This window comes from Chelonoidis abingdonii, chromosome 4 (assembly GCF_003597395.2).
Source record: "Chelonoidis abingdonii isolate Lonesome George chromosome 4, CheloAbing_2.0, whole genome shotgun sequence".
NCBI classification, from domain to species: domain Eukaryota; kingdom Metazoa; phylum Chordata; order Testudines; family Testudinidae; genus Chelonoidis; species Chelonoidis abingdonii.
This window is the reverse complement of record NC_133772.1, coordinates 115,793,042-115,814,707: the sequence shown is the minus strand read 5'-3', so window position 1 is coordinate 115,814,707 and position 21,666 is coordinate 115,793,042. Positions and strand designations below refer to the sequence as shown.

The window sequence follows — 21,666 nt, the reverse complement described above, 5'->3', positions numbered from 1 at the left end:
GTGTACAGTGAACAGTCCCCCAGTGGTGGTGAACAGTTTGTTTGCTATGTGCGTGAGAGACAGACTTTAACTTGGGAAGAAATCATGAGAGAGAGCTCATTCCTGGTGGGGGTTTTTTTTCCAGTTTTGACAGCCATCGGAGGCACTGCAGACAGTGAGCCCTGCCACTTCCCCTTCCTGTTCCTGGAGAAGGAGTATGCAGAATGTACTGCTGATGGGAGGGAAGATGGCAGGCTTTGGTGTGCAACAACCTATGATTACAAGAGAGATCAAAAGTGGGGCTTCTGTGAAAGTAAGTAACCAGATACATTTCTGTTTTCTTTCATCAAAGAATATTTACTGAGTTTAATGATCTTCTTATCTCTTGTGGGCAAGTGTCTCCATAAACATAAGGTTTGCACAGTAGAAGTAATGGGAAAGGGAGAGCCATCCTAGTGACATAGATACCTGTTCCCACACTATCATGTGGTACTCCCATTTCCTGGGTTCATGGAAACTGAAAGTGACCTTAATGGGTACAATTTGAGAGTTACATGGGGAATTCACTGTATACTTCCCACTAAAGTCGGTGGCTTGCTGCACAAATATGACCCTTTTGTCTCTTGCAGAAAGGAAGCCAAAACGTGTTTTTGAGGATATTTTCTCTCTTTTATCCCCACCTTCCTGGAGGATGATTTGAGCGGCATGGTGATAGCAAAATAAATGAAAGACTAGGCAAACACACAAAAACGGGTGGCTATAAAAACCTAACAGCCCATTGAGACAACTTTATCCCTCATTGCCAGCACAACCTCTGTATCTTGTCTTCCAGATCTTACAAGATCATGTGTAGGGCCTTACCAAATTCACAGTCCATTTTGATCAATTTCACAGTCATAGGATTTAAAAAATTGTAAACTTCATGATTTCACCTATTTAAATCTGAAATTTCAGGGTGTTGTAATTTGTAGGGATCCTGACCCAAACAGGAGTTGTGGAAGAATTGCAAGGATATTGTAGTGGGGGTTGCAGTACTGCTACCCTTACTTCTGCGCTGCTGCTGGCAGCTGCACTGCCTTCAGAGCTGGGCAGCTGGATAGCAGTGGCTGCTGTCTGAGAGCCCAGCTTTAAAAGCAGAGCTGCCATTAGCAGCAGCGCAGAAGTAAGGATGGCATGATATGGTATTGCCAACCTTACTTCTAGGCTGCTGCCTGCAGAGTTGGGCCCTCAGTCAGCAGCCACCACCCTCCAGCTGCGCAGAAGTAAGGGTGGCATGGTATGGTATTGCCCCACTTATTTTTGTGCTGCTGATGATGGAGCGCTGCCTTCAGAGCTGGGTGCCCAGCCAACAGCCACCATGTTTCAGCCACCCAGCTCTGAAGGTAGTGGAGAAGTAAGGATGGCAATACCACGACTCCCCTAAAATAACCTCACAACACCCCTGAAACTCCCTTTTGGGTCAGAACCTCCAATTTGAGAATTGCTGGTCTCCCCTGTGAAATCTGTATAGTAGAGGGTAAAAGCACACAAAAGACCAGATTTCACGGGAGAACACTAGATTTCACGGACTGTGACGCATTTGTCATGGCTGTGAATTTGGTAGCGCCCTAATCATGTGGCCAAGGAAGACTGCCATGACAACCAGCAGAAACAGATGTTTAAGAGACCAGCCTCTTGCATTTGATTAAACCACTTATCTTTTTATTTTTTAGCTGAAGAGCAGTCTAATAAGAGAAGACAGATGCAGGAAGCAGAGGATGTTTACCAGACTGGGATGAAAATCCTTAACGAGAGCAGTAAAAAGGCACAGAAGAAAGAGTAAGTCCATGCTTGAACATTAACATAGGTCTTTCTTGGGAGACACGGATGACTTGGTTTGGTATGATGTCTTGTAACCAGGACACAGCTTAATGAGACACTGGGTTTTAGACTTGAGTGATACTAGAAGTTATATAGACTTAATTTTATGTAAATCAGTCATGTGGCATTGAGAATAAATGGTAATTGGAGAATATTCACAGGAGCAGAAACTCATGACAGCTTTCTTTGAGTAGATCCACAAAAAGTAGCTAGACTTTTTCCATTATGGAATGTGTGCAGGTAATTCTAACAGTGTTCATTGTGCTGCTAAGCAGTGCAATTCTCTACTTCAGAAAAAGAACCATTTTTTTTTCTCTAGCCATGTAACAAGAGCTGGGCAGGAGGAATCTGGGCTTTTTTGTTTTTGTTGTTTGTTTTTTCCACAGACAAAATTTCAAGTTTTGTGTTTTTTTTAAATCCATCCTATAGTAGGACAAACCTAAAACCTTTTGAAATCTTTAATGGAAAAAAAGACAACCCCTTCCCCTCCTCCCTGCCAACAACCTGAGTAGCCAATAGTCTAGTGGTTAGCATGCTCACATGAGATGTGGGAGATCCAGGTCCAAGTCCATGCTCTGCCTGGTGAGTCCTTAACCACTTGTCTCTGGTTTCATTGAAGCTACTATGTTTACATGAAACGTTTTTGACAAATATTTTCTGAGTTAAAAATCAGAAAAAGACTTTGTCAAATTCCTGGCCCTCTTTATACCTAACTATACTGAGATCATGAATTGTAGAAATGTTTTTGTTGTAATGTGGTACCTACTTCAGCAGCAGAGAGGAATATCTTAGAACAACCCCTGCAGAATGTAACAGCTGCCCTGATATGAACTCTAAAAACTCAAATCTGGATTCACTGACATTTGACATATCCAGGGCCTGTTTGGCACCTTTGAGACTCCTGAGATCTTTTTCCCCTTCAACTCAGGATTTCACTGACTTCTTCAAAGATTAGATTAACAAGATTCAGTAGGAACTTCTCTACTGTTGCTTGTTACCATGAAAACACTATCAATAACTGCAAAGTATTGATTGTATTCTCTGTTCTAGCTAACTAACTCAGTTACTACAATTTTTAGTTTTGTATAACATAAATGGATAAATGCAAAAGAGGAAACTAAGGAAGAGCAAGGGTGAGATGAAACTCTCATTCTGCTCAGTCTGGATTCTTTGTGCTCCATCCATCTAGTAAATCAGCAGCAATGTCAGGTAGTTCCGACTTACTGTAAATACGACAAATCATGTGTATTGCAGTAGCATCTAGAGGCCACACTTAAGATTAGAGCCTCTTGTACTAAGGCACTCTACATAGACACAATAAGAGACAAAGACCTCCAAAAGTTTAGTCTGGCAAGACATGGTGGGAGAAAGGAAGCATTATTCCCATGTTACACATGGGAACTGAGGCACAAGAGGCTAAATGATTTATCCAAGGTCATGCAGGAAATCTTTGACAAAGCAGGAACTGGACTCTGAAAATCTGGTTCCAGTCCAGTGTCTTAGCTGCAAGATCATCCTACTTTTTGTGCTTTAAATATTATAGGAATTAGTAGCAGTGGTCTATCAGTTTCAGGTCACTACTCACCTTTCTGTTAAACATAAGACTACAAGAGAGTGGTGTGAAAGAAACCAACATGGAGCCTGAAATATAAAGATTTATTTATAGGGGAAAAAGAAGAAGTCCAGAGAATAGAAACTGGAAAGCAAACAAATAGGAGCAAAGAAGGATGTGAGACAATTTCCTTTAAACTCTTCAGGGTAGTTTTAATATCTTACACAGATTAAAGTATACAAAACAATTTTTTTTATACATTAACCTGTTTAGATGGTACCTTTTGGGGAATCACAGTTCTGGATGTCAGAATCACAGTGAAGAGAGCTTTTGTCTATTTCAATCAAGGATCTTGCAAAATCAGCTGAACTAATTTAGCAAAAAGGTCTTTTTCCCGAAAACTTCTCATGGTTAATCTAGCCACTTCATTACAATAGTAACAACTACGAATTCATTTTAGCCCAGTGTTTGTATGGAATCCATTGGTGCTTTTAGTTTTAAATTGATTTAATATTGAAGTGAATCAAGATAATTGAGTTGATGCCTCATGCGACATATGAAACCATTAAAAAGCAGTGGTGATGATAACTTTACTTTTGTGTCTTCCATTACCAGAACAACAACAGAAAAAAACCTCTGTAGTGAGCAGGTGTCTGACTCTGTGAACCGTTAAAAAGGCTCATGAATAATATTAATTTATATGTTAACAATGTGGAGGATTGTGAACCCATGGATATGCTCTTAATTTGTGGTGTCTTAGTCATGTGAGGTTTTGAATATTATACTATGTTTAAAAAGGGAAATGCCTGCAAATTAAGTAGTGGTAGATACTGAATGGCAATTAGGATAGAGTGAGGCAGTGAAAAGTTTCCTCTGTAACTTTTAGCTTTGCTGATAGAACTTGTTTTGTTTGTTTAAAGGTGACTAAACTTTTAATTACATTCTTCTTTAAGAGCATATCAGTATCTTCTGAAAGCAGCCGACATGAACCATACCAAGGCAATGGAAAAAGTGTCTTATGCTCTATTGTTTGGGGATTACCTGAAGCAAAACATCCAGTCTGCTAAAGAGCTGTTTGAGAAACTGACTGAGGAAGGATCTCCTAAAGGGCAAACGGTATGTATTCTCTAAAGCAGTGGTCCCCAAACTGTGGGAAATGCCTGTCTAGGAGGGTGCAGAATAATGTTTGTGAGGAATGCAGCAGGACCTGGGCCAGTCCCCATGGGGGTCAGGGAAGGAGCGCCACTCAGTCCCACTCTGCCTCCAGCTCAGCCCTGATCTAGCCACGGCTCTGCTTCCAGCCTCAGCTGCCAGCTCCTGACCCCAGCCACAGCTCTGCTCCCAAGGGGGCACGGGCAGATTACAGTAGGGGAGCACTGCTCTAAAGGGAGCTTTTGTTTAGCGTTCGTGTTGTCAGCTTCAGCCATGACCAAGGGTGGGATGGGCCATGAAGACTGACCTCTCTTCTCACCTCTAGAATGGGATGAGGAACGTTGATGGGGGAAGCTGACTCTGCTTTTCCTTGGGCTATAAATGTTTTGTGTATAAACAGGACTTAAGTCTCTTGGGCTGCAATCCAGCACCTTTTTTGCTCTTAAATAAATAAATCTGACGTCTAGAACTTATGTTTTGACCTAATGACGTTTAAAAGGAAATTCTTTTTTTTTATTTTTCTTAAACCTATGTGTAAGTAGTGAGTTCTGGTCTGTTCATTGCTTTTACTAACTACCAGCTTGGGTACAGGTCAGGAAGCTACAGGCAGCTACAATTTGAAGACTCTAGCCAACCAAATATCTTTTAAACTTCTGAGTCAATGGCCTGGTGCTGTTTGTTTGGCTATGGGATTTCCATAAGGATAACTGCTGATAGTTAAGCTCTTTCAAGGTTATCTAGGCTACACTGGAAATTTGACAACTGTTGGATGAAACATAATTGCCCTTTTAGTCACAAACATACATGTTTTAAATGTTCTAGAATTGTTGACTTTTGGTTTCAAAGGCAGTAGGTATCAACACAGAATTTTTGTTAAATATTTGAACCTTGTATAAAGTGTATGTCTAGATATCTGATTCTGAAGGAAAGCCTCATCCTGACACCTTAAACTTGAATCTGAGATTTTTTTTTTCCCCCTCACACTTCTATCCCTTAATTTCTCTTCTATCTCCATCCACTTCCTCACACACACCTTAATGTCGTTGAAGTACCTGCTCTAAGTAGGAGGCTGAAAAATAATTTTTGTAGTTTTTATTAAAATGTTTTTTATAAAAATATACAAACTTGTGGCAATGGAGTAGAACGCAGCTATTCCTAGAAATATAACCATGTGCATATAATCACATTAAGTGAAATTTTTTTGTTAAAAAAGTGCCTATGCTTGTCTAAAGGCATTATACAGTCTAAACATATGACCAGTAATGTATTACTTCAAAGCTCTCCTGCCCCATTCAAGTAAACTCCCTCACTCCACTACCTAATTCAACCCCTCCTCCTGGGAAAATAAAGGAATCTTGGAGCATGCTGTGTGAAGTTCATTCTCTTAATATCCATGTTCTGTCAAACAAATGGAGGTGATTCACAGGCATGTTAGCAGCACTGAGGTTTGTTTGTAACTTGTCTAAAGGGTAGGACTATTGTTTGAACAGTTGTCTAAATGAGTACTGTTCCCCTTCCCTTATTCCTCAGCCCTGCATCTGCAGCCCTGAATATCTTGAGAGCAAATGACAAACAATAGAACTTTTTCAGTGACTGTTACAGTGTAGGGATGCTGAGTGCTGGAAATATCAGCAGGAACACTTGTATCTTTTTTCAGTTACTAAAGACTGTCTACAAGAAAAAATTCTTGAGGGAGAGAGCTAATTCATAAGCTCCTTATTCACTTAGCACAGGGGTTCTCAAACTGGGGGTTGGGACACCTCAAGGTTGTGAGGTTATTACATGGGGGGGTCACGAGCTGTCAACCTCCGTGCCAAACCCTGCTTGCCTCCAGTATTTATAATGGTATTAAATATATTAAAAAGTATGTTTAGTTTATTGGGGGGGATGTCACACTCAAAGGCTTGCTGTGTGAAAGGGATCGCCATTAAAAAAGTTTGAGGCCCACTGACTAGCTGCATTCATACTGCAGTATCATGACTACCATACATCTACACTGGAGGTTTTTAAGTGGAATTACATATTAGTCTTCATTCCAGAACACACGTTTTGATTGTGGTTACAGATGTCTGTAGATTAATATATATAAACCTGTTGACTATCCTGTCTCCACAATTTCAGGCAGTGAGGTCCAGATCAAGACTGATACATGATTCATGACTTGCCCATAGCTGTGTTACTTCTGAAATACAGTATGCAGCCATCACTGATAACTGATCAGCTGGTGTGGCTACAACAGACTTCAGGTTTTGGTGGATTTATATTAACTGTTCACTCTAGGTGAAGTCTGATTATCCTAACATGTCAAACTTTGGAAGTTTAGCTCTTATATTTGTGTGTGACACTGTATCTTCTATGTTCCCTCTCTGATGGCCCACACAGCTGTACCAGGTGGCGGAGTTAGAACAGTACTTATTTTTGTTTTTTCTTCAGAAAGTTCTAGGTGTCATAACTAATTAGATTTACAGTCACAAATGATTACTGCCCAGCAGCAAAACTGATCATATACAAATAATGAATTAGCCCAGTCAACCTGTAAATTAAAGCACCTGTCCCCAGGAATATACACTCAGACTCTGCCTTGGCCAGATTTATGTCAAATAGATTTTGCAGCATACCTGAAAATCCATCAACTCTGGGCTATTTTGAGCCAAGGTGGAAAGTAATTTCCACAGTCCCAGAGCCTTCTTGGAGAACACCCTATCGGCAGCTCCTTCTCTATATAGAACTTAATTTTTTGTATAGAGCATTGAAAATTAAGTAATCCTTGCAAAACACTCCATGTGAGAGAGAAGTTATTTCTGTTTTACTAATGAGGGAACTGAGGCATAGAGGTTAAGGTGCTTGTTTAAGGCAACTCAGGAAGTTTGTCAATCATTATTAGATCTCGTGAGTCTTTGGCTTGCAGCCCTACGCTCCAGTGGATACTAGACGGCACTGCCTCTTCTAGAACATAAGAGAAATCCATGCTAGCCTACTTGACCTTGGAGAAATCATGTACTTTATGTTTAATAATAAATGAATTAGGCATGGAGGATACCCAAATAAAGTGGACTTTTTGGTCTGCTTATATGCACTCAAATAACTGTTTTCCAGGTCACTGCAACATATTTACCTTTTTTTTTTTTTTTGTTCCTAGTCTACAAACCTAATCCTAAAATTTCCAAATATTCATTGAGTTGTATTTTTATTTCAGGCTCTTGGATTTCTCTATGCATCTGGTCTTGGTGTTAATTCCAGTCAAGCTAAGGTAACTCTGTCAAATCTTCACTTTTGCTTTTATTTCATTTCAGATGCAAATGATTAAATACCTTCTATTCTTATTCTAGGCCCTGGTTTATTACACTTTTGGAGCTCTCGGAGGAAATCTGATAGCGCACATGATTTTAGTAAGTGAGATTTCATAGCTAATACACAGAACTAAAGTTAATAGAAATGCCCCTTTTTAATCTAATTTTATATCTTGATTATTAAGATCATGAACGTTTTATATTCTCCTAAAAGTGTAGGTGCTCAGTTTTTAAACACAAGAGCATGTCTATACAGTGCTGCTCATTGCCTACCCATTCCATTACTATTTAATACAGAAACCTTCCACAGAAGGTGGAAGCTAACGCTTAGGGCTTGAGTCTCCTTTCACAACTGTTTTGTCCTTATTTATCTCCAGGGATTTCAGTGAAGTTACACTGGTATAAATGAGAGGAGACTCAAGCCCTTAAAAACCAAAGCAGGATCTTGTTTTTCTCCAACAGCACATATAAAACACACACATAGAATATGGCATATAAAATTCAAACCCTTTAAACAGAATGTGTTAAATTGTTGCTCCTGAGGCATCAAAATCTGCTTAGTTGTTTTGTTTGATTTAAAACACAAGGCTCATTGACTACTCTTGCATTCATTTATAGGACCCTACCAAATTCACAGCCATGAAAAACGCATAATGGACCATGAAATCTGGTCTTCCCCCAGGAAAGTTTTTTTTTATCCTGTACTATACAGACTTCATGGGGGAGACCAGCATTTCTCAAATTAGGGGTCCTGCCCAAAAGGGAGTTGCAGAGGGGTCACAAGGTTATTTTAGGGGGGTTGCAGTATTGCCACCCTTACTTCAGCTCTGCCTGCAGAGCTGGGGGCAAGAGAGTGGCGGCTGCTGACTGATGGCCCAGCTCTGCAGGCAGGAGTGCAGCAGTAAGGGTGGCAATATCATACCATGCCATCCTTTCTTCTGTGCTGCTGCTGACGGCGGCTCTGCCTTCAGAGCTGGTCTCCCAGCTGAAGGCAGCACCGCCACGAGTAGCAGTGCAGAAGTGCGGATAGCAGTACTGCAACCCAATAACCTTGCAACACCCCCCGCACCACACACACAACTCCTTTTTGAGTCAGGACCCCTACAATTACAACATCAGATTTAAATAGGTGAAATCATGAAATTTACAATTTTTTTAAATCCTAAGACAATGAAATTGACCAAAATGACTTTGGTTGGGCCCTATTCATTTGTGTTAGGAGTACATCTAATCGTAAGCATTCCTTCCACTATGAGAAGTTGATGAAAGTCACACGAGTGCAGCCAGCTATTTAACTGCATAAAATGTCCAATAAGTGGCTGTATAACAACTGATGGTTTCTTGCTTTTGTATCTTTGCAGGGTTACCGGTACTGGGGTGGAATAGGAGTCCTTCAGAGTTGTGAATCTGCTCTCACTCACTATCGACTTGTGGCTAATCATGGTAAAAAAAAATTCATATTAACGAAGGTGTAAATCTAGAATTACCTACTATATTTGTCTGGGCATACTTCAGAATATTTAGAATTTTTTATTCTTATACTTTCTTTAGTTGAACACACTGGTAGGTTAGCTCTTACAGATATTGTAGACCAATTTGATATCTTCTTCCATGTATAACCTTTGAATTTAAACTTTTAATTCTGAAGGATGCCAAAGGACTTCACAAATGGGTATTCCCAGGCATGATTAATCTCTAAATTAACTGATCTTTCTAGAAAACCTTAATAGATCTTTTTATTTATTTTAAAAAATATTCTTTGAATTCTGGAAATTCAGAGTTTATGTTGGTTGTGGAACCTAAGCTGTCTTGCACTATGCACCATCCACGTATGGCAGAGTCACAGCTAAAACTGCCTACTCCTCTTTATCACCTGCCTACAATACACAAAATCATAGTATAACTCGTTTGTTCTTGAGAAGTACTTACTCTAATATACAGCCTTATTTGCCCAGTTTATGGGATCTGGGTGGATGTTTGATTTTGATAAAACCAATCTTTTTGGTGATGTGCCAAAAATGTAGTGCTCAGTTGAAAGATGCCTGCAAATGGCTTACTTCATATGTCTTAGTATGTTAACTTCACTTTCTTTTTCTTGTTCTTCTCATCTTCTTGTCACCAGTGGCTAGCGATATATCTCTGACAGGAGGCACAGTTGTGCAGAGAATTCGCCTGGCAGATGAAGTGGAAAATCCAGGAATGGCTAGTGGAATGCTGGAGGAAGATTTGATTCAATATTACCAGTTTCTAGCAGAAAAAGGAGATGTACAAGCACAGGTATGATCAGTGTGACATGATGGGGTAGGACTCTTCTGGAGGCTGTTGGAGCAGTTGCAAATGTGTGAAGCTCTCAAGAATCCAGTTTTTTCTCTTACTCCTAGACCAACATGGTTACTAGAACTGATCAGAAACTTTTCACTGAAACTTCTTTTGTTGGAAAATAGCTTTCTGATTATATTTTTTGTTTTGTTAAAATTTTCAGGTATTTGTTGAGAAATGTTCTTGACTTTCAAACTTAAAAATTCCACCAATAAAAATTGACGAACATTTTTCTCTTTTTTTTGGTGTGTGCTTGGAAAATTAAAATTCCTCTTTTGATCAACATTCTAATGGTTGCTTTCCTCACACCCTGAGGAGGAGAGAGCTTTGCAATACTCCAACTCCTCTGGCCAGTTTAGGAGTAGAATTGGCTGTTCTGGAGGGAGCCTTGGCCAGAATGACTGTCAGAGTGCAGGGCCTTCAGGACAGAGGAGTAGAGGACTGCTGAGGACCTTGGAGAGACCAATATCACCATAGTTAGGTATTTTGTCTGTGGTTGTAAGGTGGCTAGATTTAACTAGAAGAACTGTCATCTGTAGCCATGAATGTTCTCCATCCCCCTTCGTTGCTGTTCTCTGCCTCTACCTCGCATTACATTAGAAATGTTCACCCTAAGGAATAAACGTGGCACAACACTGGAGTGGCCTTTGGACCAACAACATACCAACCATGTATGGCAGCAGTGACACAGTTAAGTAGAAGCCAAAGGGTCTTTGGTGGAGTTCAAAAGCTGACATGAAGAAATGTACAGTAGTCATCATTTAAAGTAAGTGTTTGCCAGCAGGGATCTTGCAGTGTTATCTGAGATGCTGTAGTTAATTCCTATAAATATATGGAAATACTCCATTCCTTATACTGCTGTGTGGTCACTGATGGCAAATAATCCATTGCGTGTAAAACTAATTGTTTTCAATCAAGTTACCACTGGACAAGCGTCCACATCACAACTATCATTAATTGGCTCCTTTGTTAGCAATCTCAGCAGAGAGACCATTGAAAATAAAGTAGCCCTTCCAGGTCAGTTTTGGGGCACGCTAGTAGGGCCAGGTGGAGGAAGCTTGGCCTTCCACTGCCCACATTGTATCTGTTCTCTAGGTAGAAGATTTTGCTATCTGCAGAGTGTAAACATGACTCCCTTCCATATATTTAATCCACATTAACGGAAGGAATCGGAAAGAACTGAGAGAGGTCTGACCATAACAAATAAAAAATTGAAAGGATATGATTTTTAAAAACTAGGGTAACAAATTCAAAGATGCTCAATCTTTTTTTTTATATCGTAACAAGGATCTTAAACCTGAGGAAGCCAACTCATTTGCCTTAATCACCCTTTTGCCTCAAACTGTGGTGACTACTGAAGCAGAATATTTTTTGTTTTCAAGCTTATTTCCTGTCATCTTTATCTCTGATAAACAATTTGGTATGCTGTTTGCTGTGCATGTGATTTAATTTACTCAATTTGTAATTGTATTGCTTCTGTATACAGGGGGATACGATGCTTTAAGTTTTTGTTTTATTTTTCAGGTTGGCCTTGGTCAGTTACATTTACATGGAGGAAGAGGAGTGGAGCAAAATCACCAGGTACCCATTTTACGTCATTGTTGGCATTTATGCCCTAGTGATAAATATAATGATTACAAGAGAGTAAATTGTCTAGTCCTCCTGAAAAACTAAAACTCTTGTCTAAATGTTGGCTTGATACAGCAATTGTGACTTGCTTTCTAGCTTGTTATATGAACTATTCTGATTGGTAGAAAGACCCAGATTCTCTCCCTGCCCCACATTAGCTGAAGACATTGGAGATGAAGTCAAAATACATGGTGCAAGATTCCCGTACAGAAGAGACAACAGACTTCATTGCACATCTCAGTGACTGAGCTTTTGCATGCATAAGAGGCTTTTCGTGGTGTGCTGATGCATAGATTTGAAATTAGAATCTGGCCCATGTTGTTTACGAGAATTGTTGCCATACACTAAATATACTCTTTCATGGCTGAATAAGCAGCAAATGGATGTGTGGCTTTCAGTACTGCCAGGTGTTCACAATTCCCAGCTCTATGCTGGGTTGGCTTATGCAACAGGAAGAAATTGACTTGCTGCAAAGGCAGGCAGAATTTTTAAAAAGCTGATGTGATGGTAAATGAAGAGCTGGTGCAACTCAGACTCAGAGTGGGCATGCCATGAAGATGATTATTCCAGACTAATTCCCAACAAGGGAGTGAATGAACCCTGCATTTGTCTTTAAGTCAACTTAAAACAAACAAAAACATCCTTTGTTCAGCATTGTTTTTGATCCATATGTATCATTCAGACTTGGCACAGCTACAGAGACTGCACTGAAGATAGAGGCAATTTGGAATACCTAACATGCAGTTTTGTGACTGCCAGAATGATCAAGTGTTCCCACTTGCTCTCAAGTATCAATCAAGAATTTAAAACCAAGAACGCCTCTTAGAGCCAGCAGCTAGTTCTGGTCAAACTGAACTTTAAATTTACCTGACTTAAATGAGCTTTCCCTATTGACATCAAACAATCTTGGGTATTCAGCTCAGAATAGTACAAAATCAGATCTAAATACCTACCCAGACTGGAAAACATCCTATAGACACACATGTCCCTGCAATTAAGTTTTTTGGGATGAGTTAGGCCTGGCTAGTTGGGTTCAGCTGCATAGACTGCTCACAACTGGAAAAATGAGGCATTGCCTCCTGAATTTTGGGGGTATGCCAGGCCAACAGTGGCTGCTGGTCTAGGTATGCAAATTATGTGGAGGAAATCTCCTATTATGTATATTTAATCATTCAGTTGACTCGGGCAAACTGTCTAATTAAACAGCTCCTGTTTCCCAACAGTGACACTCAACTTTGTGTTAAAATCTTGGGCAGGATTTTGGCCATTCTGTGCTTAAAAAGCAAGAGCCATTCTGCAGAAGACCAGGCAGGTTTCATGCATGGCAGGCTGTCCTCAGACATTGTGTGTAGCCTTTTCTGTGGCAGCAAAAAAAAAAAAGCACCTGGGGGCAGTGCTCTCAAAATGGATTATGGAAAAAGAATTGTAATTATAGAGTGGATTTACCTTATGCAAGTGCCTAGAAGATTAATCTTCTGAGACAGGTTGATATGAAGCTGCTTTGTAAATTGAAATGAATTGCATTATTTCTGACTCCTCTTCCTAACTCATGGCATGCCAAGAGATGTTCATCTTCATGTTGGAACCTTTACTGTACATCACAAGCAATATTTGGTAATATACCTGTTACCAATGGAGTGTAATATAGAATCTACAAACACTATTTGTTTGTGGAGTAAATGCTTTTATTGACTAAAATACTTTTGAATTCTTTCTCACAGAGAGCATTTGAATACTTCAACCAAGCAGCTAATGCTGGTAACTCGCATGCCATGGCCTTTCTAGGAAAGGTAAGACAAATATTTTCCAGAGCATTCAAATGTGGATGACTGTTTCATCGGGAGCTGCTGGGTACTCTCCACATTTTGAAAATCGGGATGATTATTTAGTTGCCTTATTAAAGACTTCAGCTCCTCAATTAGGCATTCATTTTAAAACAAATAAAGCCTCTTTAGAGAGACAAAGAGGATGAAGTAATCTCTTATTGGACCAACTTCTGTTGGTGAAAGAGAGACACTTTTGAGCTACAAAGAACTCCTCTTCAAATCCTAATGCTTTAGAGGAAGGTGTAAGAAACTTCACAGTAGTCTGTCTCCCTGAGCAGCTGCAGTAATACAAGAGTTCTACCTCTGCCTTATTGACACCTAAGCCTTTCCAGCATATTAGGTCTATGTGTGTATTGTATACCCTACTGTTAATGGAGCAATATGGTACCTCAGCTTCTTCCAGAATCCCTTTTGATGAAATAGCTCCTGTTTTCCCATAACAAAACCTCCTAATCAACGACATCTTATTGGTTAAAGAGCAATTTCTTTTCATAGATGTGGGTTTTCTTATTTTTTAAAAACAGTTATTGAGCCTTAGTCTAAAAACACATCTGCACTAAATTTTTTGTAAATTTTCAATGACAGCCAGTAAAAGAAACGGACATGAATTCAACATCAAAAATTAATCGAGGTTCTTTACTTCTCCCACTTAAAACTAAACTATGCCCTTTTCTTAATTAACTGTTAGTTGTGCTTTTGTCTCCCAGATGTATTCAGAAGGAAGTGACATCATACCCCAGAGCAATGAGACCGCTCTTCAGTATTTCAAGAAAGCTGCTGATATGGTATGTTTTTTTGTTGTTTTAACTCATGAGTTAGAAATATAAAGCCCATATCTGCTGAAAGGTAGATCGTGAGTGGTTCACAAAAGTCTCCCTTTGACTTCATTTTTTGTAACTTAAATAGCTAAAAATTCATATGTAAAGTACTTTACAAACATAGACTGTTTCATAAGACCTAAAATTAAGCTCCTGACCACAGTGCTTCGTGGAGTCTGCTCAATGCAACAGGTGTAACAGTTCTCTTATGACATGCAACTATTGATTCTGTTTTAGATGTTTAAATCCCATCTCTAAATTTCCCCTGCACTGTGTGTGGGGTGTGTGTTGTCTTCACTTACTCTCTGAAATGGTTTTATAGCATAGCTGTAAATTAAAATGACACTGTGTTCTACCTGGGACTGCAGTTTGCTTCTCTTGTCCATGCACCATATGCTTTCATTTCCTTTGATAATATGTTCAGATTATCTCACTGAGTTTTAAATACAAAAGAAGCTTGAGCATTTAAAATGTTTATTTTACGGGAAGATTAGCTCGAGACAGAAGTAGCTTTTTGGGAAAGAAATACAGTGTATGTATAAAATGTGGTGAGAATGCAGTTCTTTGGGTTTGGGGATAAAGTCCTAGTACACCTCTACCTCCAATATAATGCTGTCGTTGAGGCCCAAAAAATCTTACTGCGTTATAGGTGAAACTGCATTATATCGAACTTGCTTTGATCCACCTGAGTGCGCAGCCCCGTGCCCACCCGCCATCCCCCAGAGCACTCCTTTACCGCGTTATATCCAAATTCATGTTATATCAGGTCACGTTATATCGAAGTAGAGGTGTACTTTTCTTGCTCTTCTGTGCCCTGCAAGATAACTAACATTAACAACTTGATTACTGCTTGAATTTGTCAAGATACCTGGGGTGAGATTCTCACCGCTTTTCCAGACCTTTTACACCACTCCAGCACTTTTTACCCAGCATAACAGGATCCTAACAGCCCTGGCTGGGGGAGATTTCCCCAGTGTATGCACTGTGGAAGACAGCTGTGTAAAGCTGCCTTCAGAGGAACGCTCACAAGCCCTGCTGCCTGGAGGTGGGTGTCGGGCACAGCCATAGCACGCAGTGCTGTAGAGATTCTAGGCAGTGCTGTAGGCCATAAATTGACCATTCCAGAGAGGTTGTCATAACTTAGGGCCCCAAGGCTATTTGCTACACCATGGGCCCCTCCAGTGCTCAGAACAGCCCAGACTCAGGAGCACATAGATGGCTGAAAGCTACCTTAGTGCCACCTCCCCTTGGCCTGCAAGTTCTGTGCTGGGTCTCTGAGAGGTACAGCACAGGATCTCACTTCTGGCATTGGGTACACCCTAGTTTTCTACTGAAATCAATGGAATGGTAGCAGAATAAGGGTAGCACAATAGGCGCCAAGGAGAGGCTAGCACCATAGGGCTTAAAGAGGGACAATGACCTATTAAAGAGTTTTTGAAAATCTGTTAATCATCAACAGCTATCCTAGAGGACATTAAAGGACATATTAAAGACTTTGGTATAACTTGTAGCCAGGTCCCCCACTTTTTTTTTTTCCTCCTTAAGTGTTTTTTTTTCTTTGTCAGGGTAATCCAGTTGGACAGAGTGGACTAGGAATGGCTTACCTGTATGGAAGAGGAGTTCCAGTGGTAAGTCTGAATAGTATCTTTTAGTCCTGATCGCCTAGTGGAAAAATCAGTCAATCTCTAAAATACCTGGTTGGTAGAAGAGAGGGATAAGTCTTAGGTTACATAATCTTATTTGCTGACTTTTCCTTCAAAAGTTATCATTTTTTAGTTGCTCGAATCCTATGGATATAAGTCGTGAAAGTAAAACTCCAGTACTGAGAAACATAATACCCTGATATTTTCAAATAACTTGAACACTCAGTGCCCATTAAAGATGTTAGTAGTCACAGGACTGAAATAATTCTTAAAATACAAAACATACTATAAAATACTTTTACAATCCAGCTTTATTTTGTCTTGCAATTAGATATAGTTCTGAACTATTCCTGTTTATTTCTTGGTTCAAGGACACACAAGTCTATGTGTAGATTTTTATGGAAATCTGCAGAGACAAATGCTTACATCACCTATCTTGCACATGGGATCACTAGCAAGCATACCTTCCTGGAGCTCTAGGTGTTCAGCTTTGCAAACAGATATATTCAAAATTCAAGGTGTGTCTGTAGTTGAGCTGAACTATTTCAAAGCTATATAGAGCAGCTAAGAGGTTCTAGAGCTGTTTTCTCCTGAAACAGTACAATGTGTCCATTCCATTTATCTAAACAAACTAATTATATCCATGCACAGCATTGCAATCAGCCATTGTAGTATCAAAGCTTTATGGATACCCATCCTATAGCTACTGGCATAGGTTTTTGAAGCAGAGGTTTGTTGGAGAACGTGTAAAGTATTTAGTGATTTCTTGGGTGTCCTAAAAGACTGAGATAATAGCCCAATTTTGGACACTTGCCATCAAGTGCTAGAGAATAGTCTACTCTGAAGAGTACATAAAAAGCATAGAAACATAGGGCTGGAATGGATTGTGAGGGTCATCTAGTTCAGTCCCCTGCACTGAGGCAGGATCCTAGTATACCTAGTCCTATCCAACAGGTGTTTGTCTATCTAGCCTGTTCTTAGAAACCTCCAGTGACAGGGATTCCAAAATTCCCTTGGAAGCATAGTCCAGAACTTCACTACCCTTGTAGTTAGAAAGTTTTTTCTAATACTTAATCTAAATCTCCCTTGATGCAGACTAAGCGGAATACTTCTTGTCCTGCCTTCAGTTGACATAGAGAATAATTGATCCCCATCTTCTCCGTAACAGCCATTAACAATTTGAAGACCATTATCAGGTTCCCCCTCACTCTTCTTTTCTCAGGACTAAACATACCCAGTTGTTTTAACCTTTCCTCATAGATCAGGTTTGCTGAACCTTTTTGTAGCTCTTCTCTGAACTCTATCCAGTTTGTCCACATCTTTCCTAAAATATGGCTCCCATAACTGGCCACATGCTCCAGCTGAGGCATCACCAGTGCCAGGTAGAGCGGGACAGTTATCTCCGGTCTCTTACATGCAATGCTAATGTTAATACACCCTCCCCCCCCCACCAAGAATGATAGTTTTTTTCACAACTGCATCATGCTGTTGTCTTACTCAACAGAACTCTTCATTGTGTTTTTTGTGTAACTTTTCTACATAGCTGGACAAGAAGCATTAATGTATTTATTCTCCTGTTGTCAGCAAAAACCTATCTTATACAGATTTATGGGCATGTATGAATGTATCTGGACATCAAGAATGTATTACAAGTCCATCCTCATTTTGATGAGGATATATCTCCTTAGTGTGCCACCTTGCTAGGCTCTATAATGACTCAACCTGTCTTCCTGCAGAATTATGAACTGGCATTAAAGTATTTCCAGAAGGCTGCAGAACAAGGGTGGGTAGATGGACAACTTCAGCTGGGCTCAATGTATTACAGTAAGTGGTTTCAGAATGTTGTTGCATTAAGTATTCACTGGATGGCGCTGGGACACTAGGAGTGTGTTTAACATATATGAGTCAGTACCGTATATTCATCACAAGAATTTAGACCACCTAGCACAAAATATAGTGAAATAGTCTTCATGTTCCTTCAGTTTGAATACTTAGACCTTACCTTTTCTTAACAAATTGCTTTCAGCTACTGTTTTTTAATTGTTAAAATTAAAAACACAAATACTATATCCTTAATTTTGGTTGCAGTTCTGCCTTTGTGAGGTATTCGTTCGCAGTCTCTGAATAGTGTTGACCTCTCGTGTGGCTTCTTTCTTTGTAGATGGCATTGGAGTGAAGAGAGACTATAAACAGGCTTTGAAATATTTTAATTTGGCCTCCCAGGGTGGTCATATTCTGGCTTTCTATAATCTGGCACAGATGCACGCCACTGGCACCGGGGTGATGCGCTCCTGTCATACTGCTGTTGAGGTAAGGACCTCTCTTCATAAACTTACAACCCAGCCTAAGTCGTAGAGCTGGTCAGGAATGTTATGATTTGATTTTTTGTAGAAAATGCTGATTTGTCAAAACAAAACTGTTCATGAGAAGCAGTCAGTTTTGTTCTGAAAAAAGTTGAAAATGTCTTGATGCTTCTGAAATAAAAATTCCAGGGTTTTTTCTTAGAAATTATTTTTTGTTTTGAAATTTAAGCTAATTAAAAAAAAAGGTCAAAATTGAAACAATGTTTCAGTTGATTCCAACCAATTTTTTTTTTCCAGACTGTTTGTGAAAATCTTCAAGATTTTGACTTTGTCCCTATACAGGACAGGAAAATTTTCAAATTCTTAAACGTTCTTGGGACAGGAAAAGGGTTTCCCATCTAGTTCTAGTAATGTGTGAAACTGAGTGAAATTTACTGACTGTGTAAGTAGGCAGCAACCCACTTGAAATCAGTCCCCACTAGTATTGAATTTTTCCTGTTGAGTTTGGAACTTGATAAATGAACAAGCACCTATATATTCCAGGCAAAGTTCCTAAATTCTTTAGCACTCTGCAGTGGCAGACTGAAAGTGCTGCAATAGCTTCACTTAAATTAGGAAAGAAAAAAAAAAAGCGGGGAAGGATTTTTAATATGAACGCAAATGATACAACCAAGATGGTAGTCCCTATTTATTTTGAAACGTGAGTTCTCCAGCTAGGGAGAGCTTCAAGATTATCTTTGTAATAGAGAGCTAGAAAGTGTTTGCTTGTTTGCTTTTAAGCTGAGATTCTGAAGTAATGTGGATTCTGCCACAGATTTTGTGGAAAGTGTGAGCCCTGTGCACAAACACATGCAATACAGACAATTTTTTGAATTCTAAACAGCGCTTTCTTAAAAAACAAAAAAACTGGTGACCTCATTTTTCCTTATACTGTCTTGCCTGAGTTAGCCACTTACTCTTCACACTGGTTGAGGTATGGACCTCCTACAACTGCGACTGCCTTTTGGATCTAGAGTTAAACTCAAAGAAACCGAGTGTTTTACTGGTTTGTTCTGAGGCTGTTGTATTTCTGCTGTACTTGCATTGTTAAGGATGTGCTATTAGACTATTAAGCCACTTAGGTCTTTCTTCTTATACGTTTCTTCCTGTTTCCAGAACCATTACTGCCCACTTAAATAAACTGTTTGAAAAGCTGTCTAAGACATACCGCCTCTTATCCTTTAAACAATAAACTTCTGAAGAAGCCCCTGATAATTGTGTGGTGTTCTTTTTTTCCCTACAGTTATTTAAGAACGTATGTGAACGAGGGCGCTGGTCTGAGAGACTCATGACTGCCTACAATAGCTATAAAGATGGTGATTCAAATGCTGCTGTGGTTCAATATCTCCTGTTGGCAGAACAAGGCTATGAAGTGGCACAGAGCAATGCTGCCTTCATACTTGATCAGAGTAAGGGGCTGTGCTAGCTTGTGTCAAATAATAGCTCATTGTGGGTTAGTGGTAACTGTCCATTTAACATGCAATGCATCATCAAGCAAGGCATACCTAGGATTAAGTAGCTGGTCTGAACTAATAAGGTTGCTTGGAAAGCAAGAATTCTCCCCCATCCTGACTGCTTCCTGTATTCAGAAGTTATTGATTCTATTTCTCTTGCCCTGTAAAGAAATTTTTCTGATCTGAGTGTTAATGAACCTTTGAAGTCTGACCTACCTGTGTTACGGAAGGAGAGGGTGAGACAGTGAGGCCTAGTGCTTTACTTCTTAGTGAAGAGTTGTTACCCTCTTATTCTTGACTAGAAAGGATGACAAATAGTTAGCTGGGCAGCTGAGCTCTTTAGTTAGACTTGAAAGAACTGCTTAGTAATTAAATCAAGCTTCACTAAAAATGGGTGACCAGAGTAAAGTGTTGCAATACAGCAGGGTTATCAGAACATATTAGAAGTACAGTGATACATGTTGTGTTTGTTTGTTTTTTTTAACAACCTAGACATTTATCAGAAAGTGCAGGAACCCAACATTTAAGTTTTGTGCAGATCTCAAAAACACAACTGCTATGGGCTTTGTGTAATTAGCTTACTAAGTAAGTCAGCCTGTTGACTGCTAATAGACATCATAGTTTTGTTTTGTTTTTAATGATGCTAAAAGGTGCTACACTGAGCACATTGATGGCTTCAGTATCCAGAAAGGATACAACAGTGGCAGGGCATTTTGGAAGCTTGTTCTGCCCGTATATCTCAGTCTTGATCTGGAAGACATCACCTCTAAGAGTAAGAGGACAAGTTTCCATGGACTCTGAGACTGCCATTTGTGGTGTCACTCTTAAGAAGTGATCACATGTCCACTGAGGACTAGACTGACACTAATTCATTTTACATAGGGTATCATTTACTGCCACATAATATTTCAAATTTGAAATATTACTTTAGAGTTGAAAGAATTTGAAATGGAATGTTAATCTTTTGACCTATGCAGCACTTCCACAGCCATCCCTTTGTGTGACACTGTGTCAATAAAAGCCTAAAACTTCCACACATTTCTGAAATGGATTCTAGCACTGCACACTGTGTAACTTTTCTTAATTACTTAGATCCTGTCCCTTCAACCATGCTTGGAAGTTACATGCTTTTGAAACGTGTAACTCAAGTTAAAATAACTAGAATTGTTCAACTCTTTTATTCAAAAACTGCTTTTTAAGGCTACATTTTCAAATCTTCCCAGCTTTCAGTGATAACCATGGGAGTTGCTGAGGGCTAAGCTCTTGGGGGGTGGGGGGGGGAACCATTGACCATTGTATTAGATGCCAACATGGGAGCTAAAATTGTGATAATCTGGCCTCATTAAAGGTGCTAAGTACTCTGTTATCTGCAGCACAAGTTGTCTACAAGAGAAATAAACTTTATATTGTAACACATCATATGTTTTCTAACTTGGCTGCTCTGTTACTCCAGCTAGGGAAATCTAGGGATTTCCCCTTTGCCATATGTGGATTGCCCCTTTGTACTTCTGGTCCACATGGGAACCTAGAAAAGGGTATAGAATGGGAGGCATAGAGGTAGCTACACCAGCTTTACACCGCTCAAAATTCTGCTCCCTTTGCACCACAAGTGCAGCATAGAGAAGAAAGAACCAAAGGTCAGAATCTGACCTATCATCTCTGAGGCACAGCTGTTTAATCCAGCTCAGCGAAGGTTTTTGTAAATGGTGAACATGCACGCTGACATGCACATATTCAGGAAGACACTATGGAAGTTCTGTGTCCTGTTCCTGCTTGACTTAATTACTTCCTTTTTTTCCTGC

At 39.7% G+C, this 21,666-nt stretch overlaps 1 protein-coding gene across 2 annotated transcripts in view; it reads left to right on the top strand.

Annotated features, from left to right (window-relative positions):
• The window catches only part of SEL1L (SEL1L adaptor subunit of SYVN1 ubiquitin ligase), a 52,531-nt gene that overhangs the window by 18,074 nt on the left and 12,791 nt on the right, over positions 1–21,666 (top strand). The window contains exons 4-17 of one of the 2 annotated variants that reach the window (XM_032797593.2): positions 125–292; positions 1,692–1,797; positions 4,345–4,507; positions 7,740–7,793; positions 7,873–7,932; positions 9,195–9,276; positions 9,956–10,110; positions 11,677–11,733; positions 13,503–13,571; positions 14,315–14,392; positions 15,991–16,053; positions 17,805–17,892; positions 18,230–18,378; positions 19,654–19,819. In XM_032797593.2, the coding sequence (XP_032653484.1) occupies positions 125–292; positions 1,692–1,797; positions 4,345–4,507; positions 7,740–7,793; positions 7,873–7,932; positions 9,195–9,276; positions 9,956–10,110; positions 11,677–11,733; positions 13,503–13,571; positions 14,315–14,392; positions 15,991–16,053; positions 17,805–17,892; positions 18,230–18,378; positions 19,654–19,819 (1,458 nt within the window). The remainder of the gene's footprint in view (positions 1–124; positions 293–1,691; positions 1,798–4,344; positions 4,508–7,739; positions 7,794–7,872; positions 7,933–9,194; positions 9,277–9,955; positions 10,111–11,676; positions 11,734–13,502; positions 13,572–14,314; positions 14,393–15,990; positions 16,054–17,804; positions 17,893–18,229; positions 18,379–19,653; positions 19,820–21,666) is intronic. The other variant, XM_032797594.2, reaches the window with a different exon arrangement.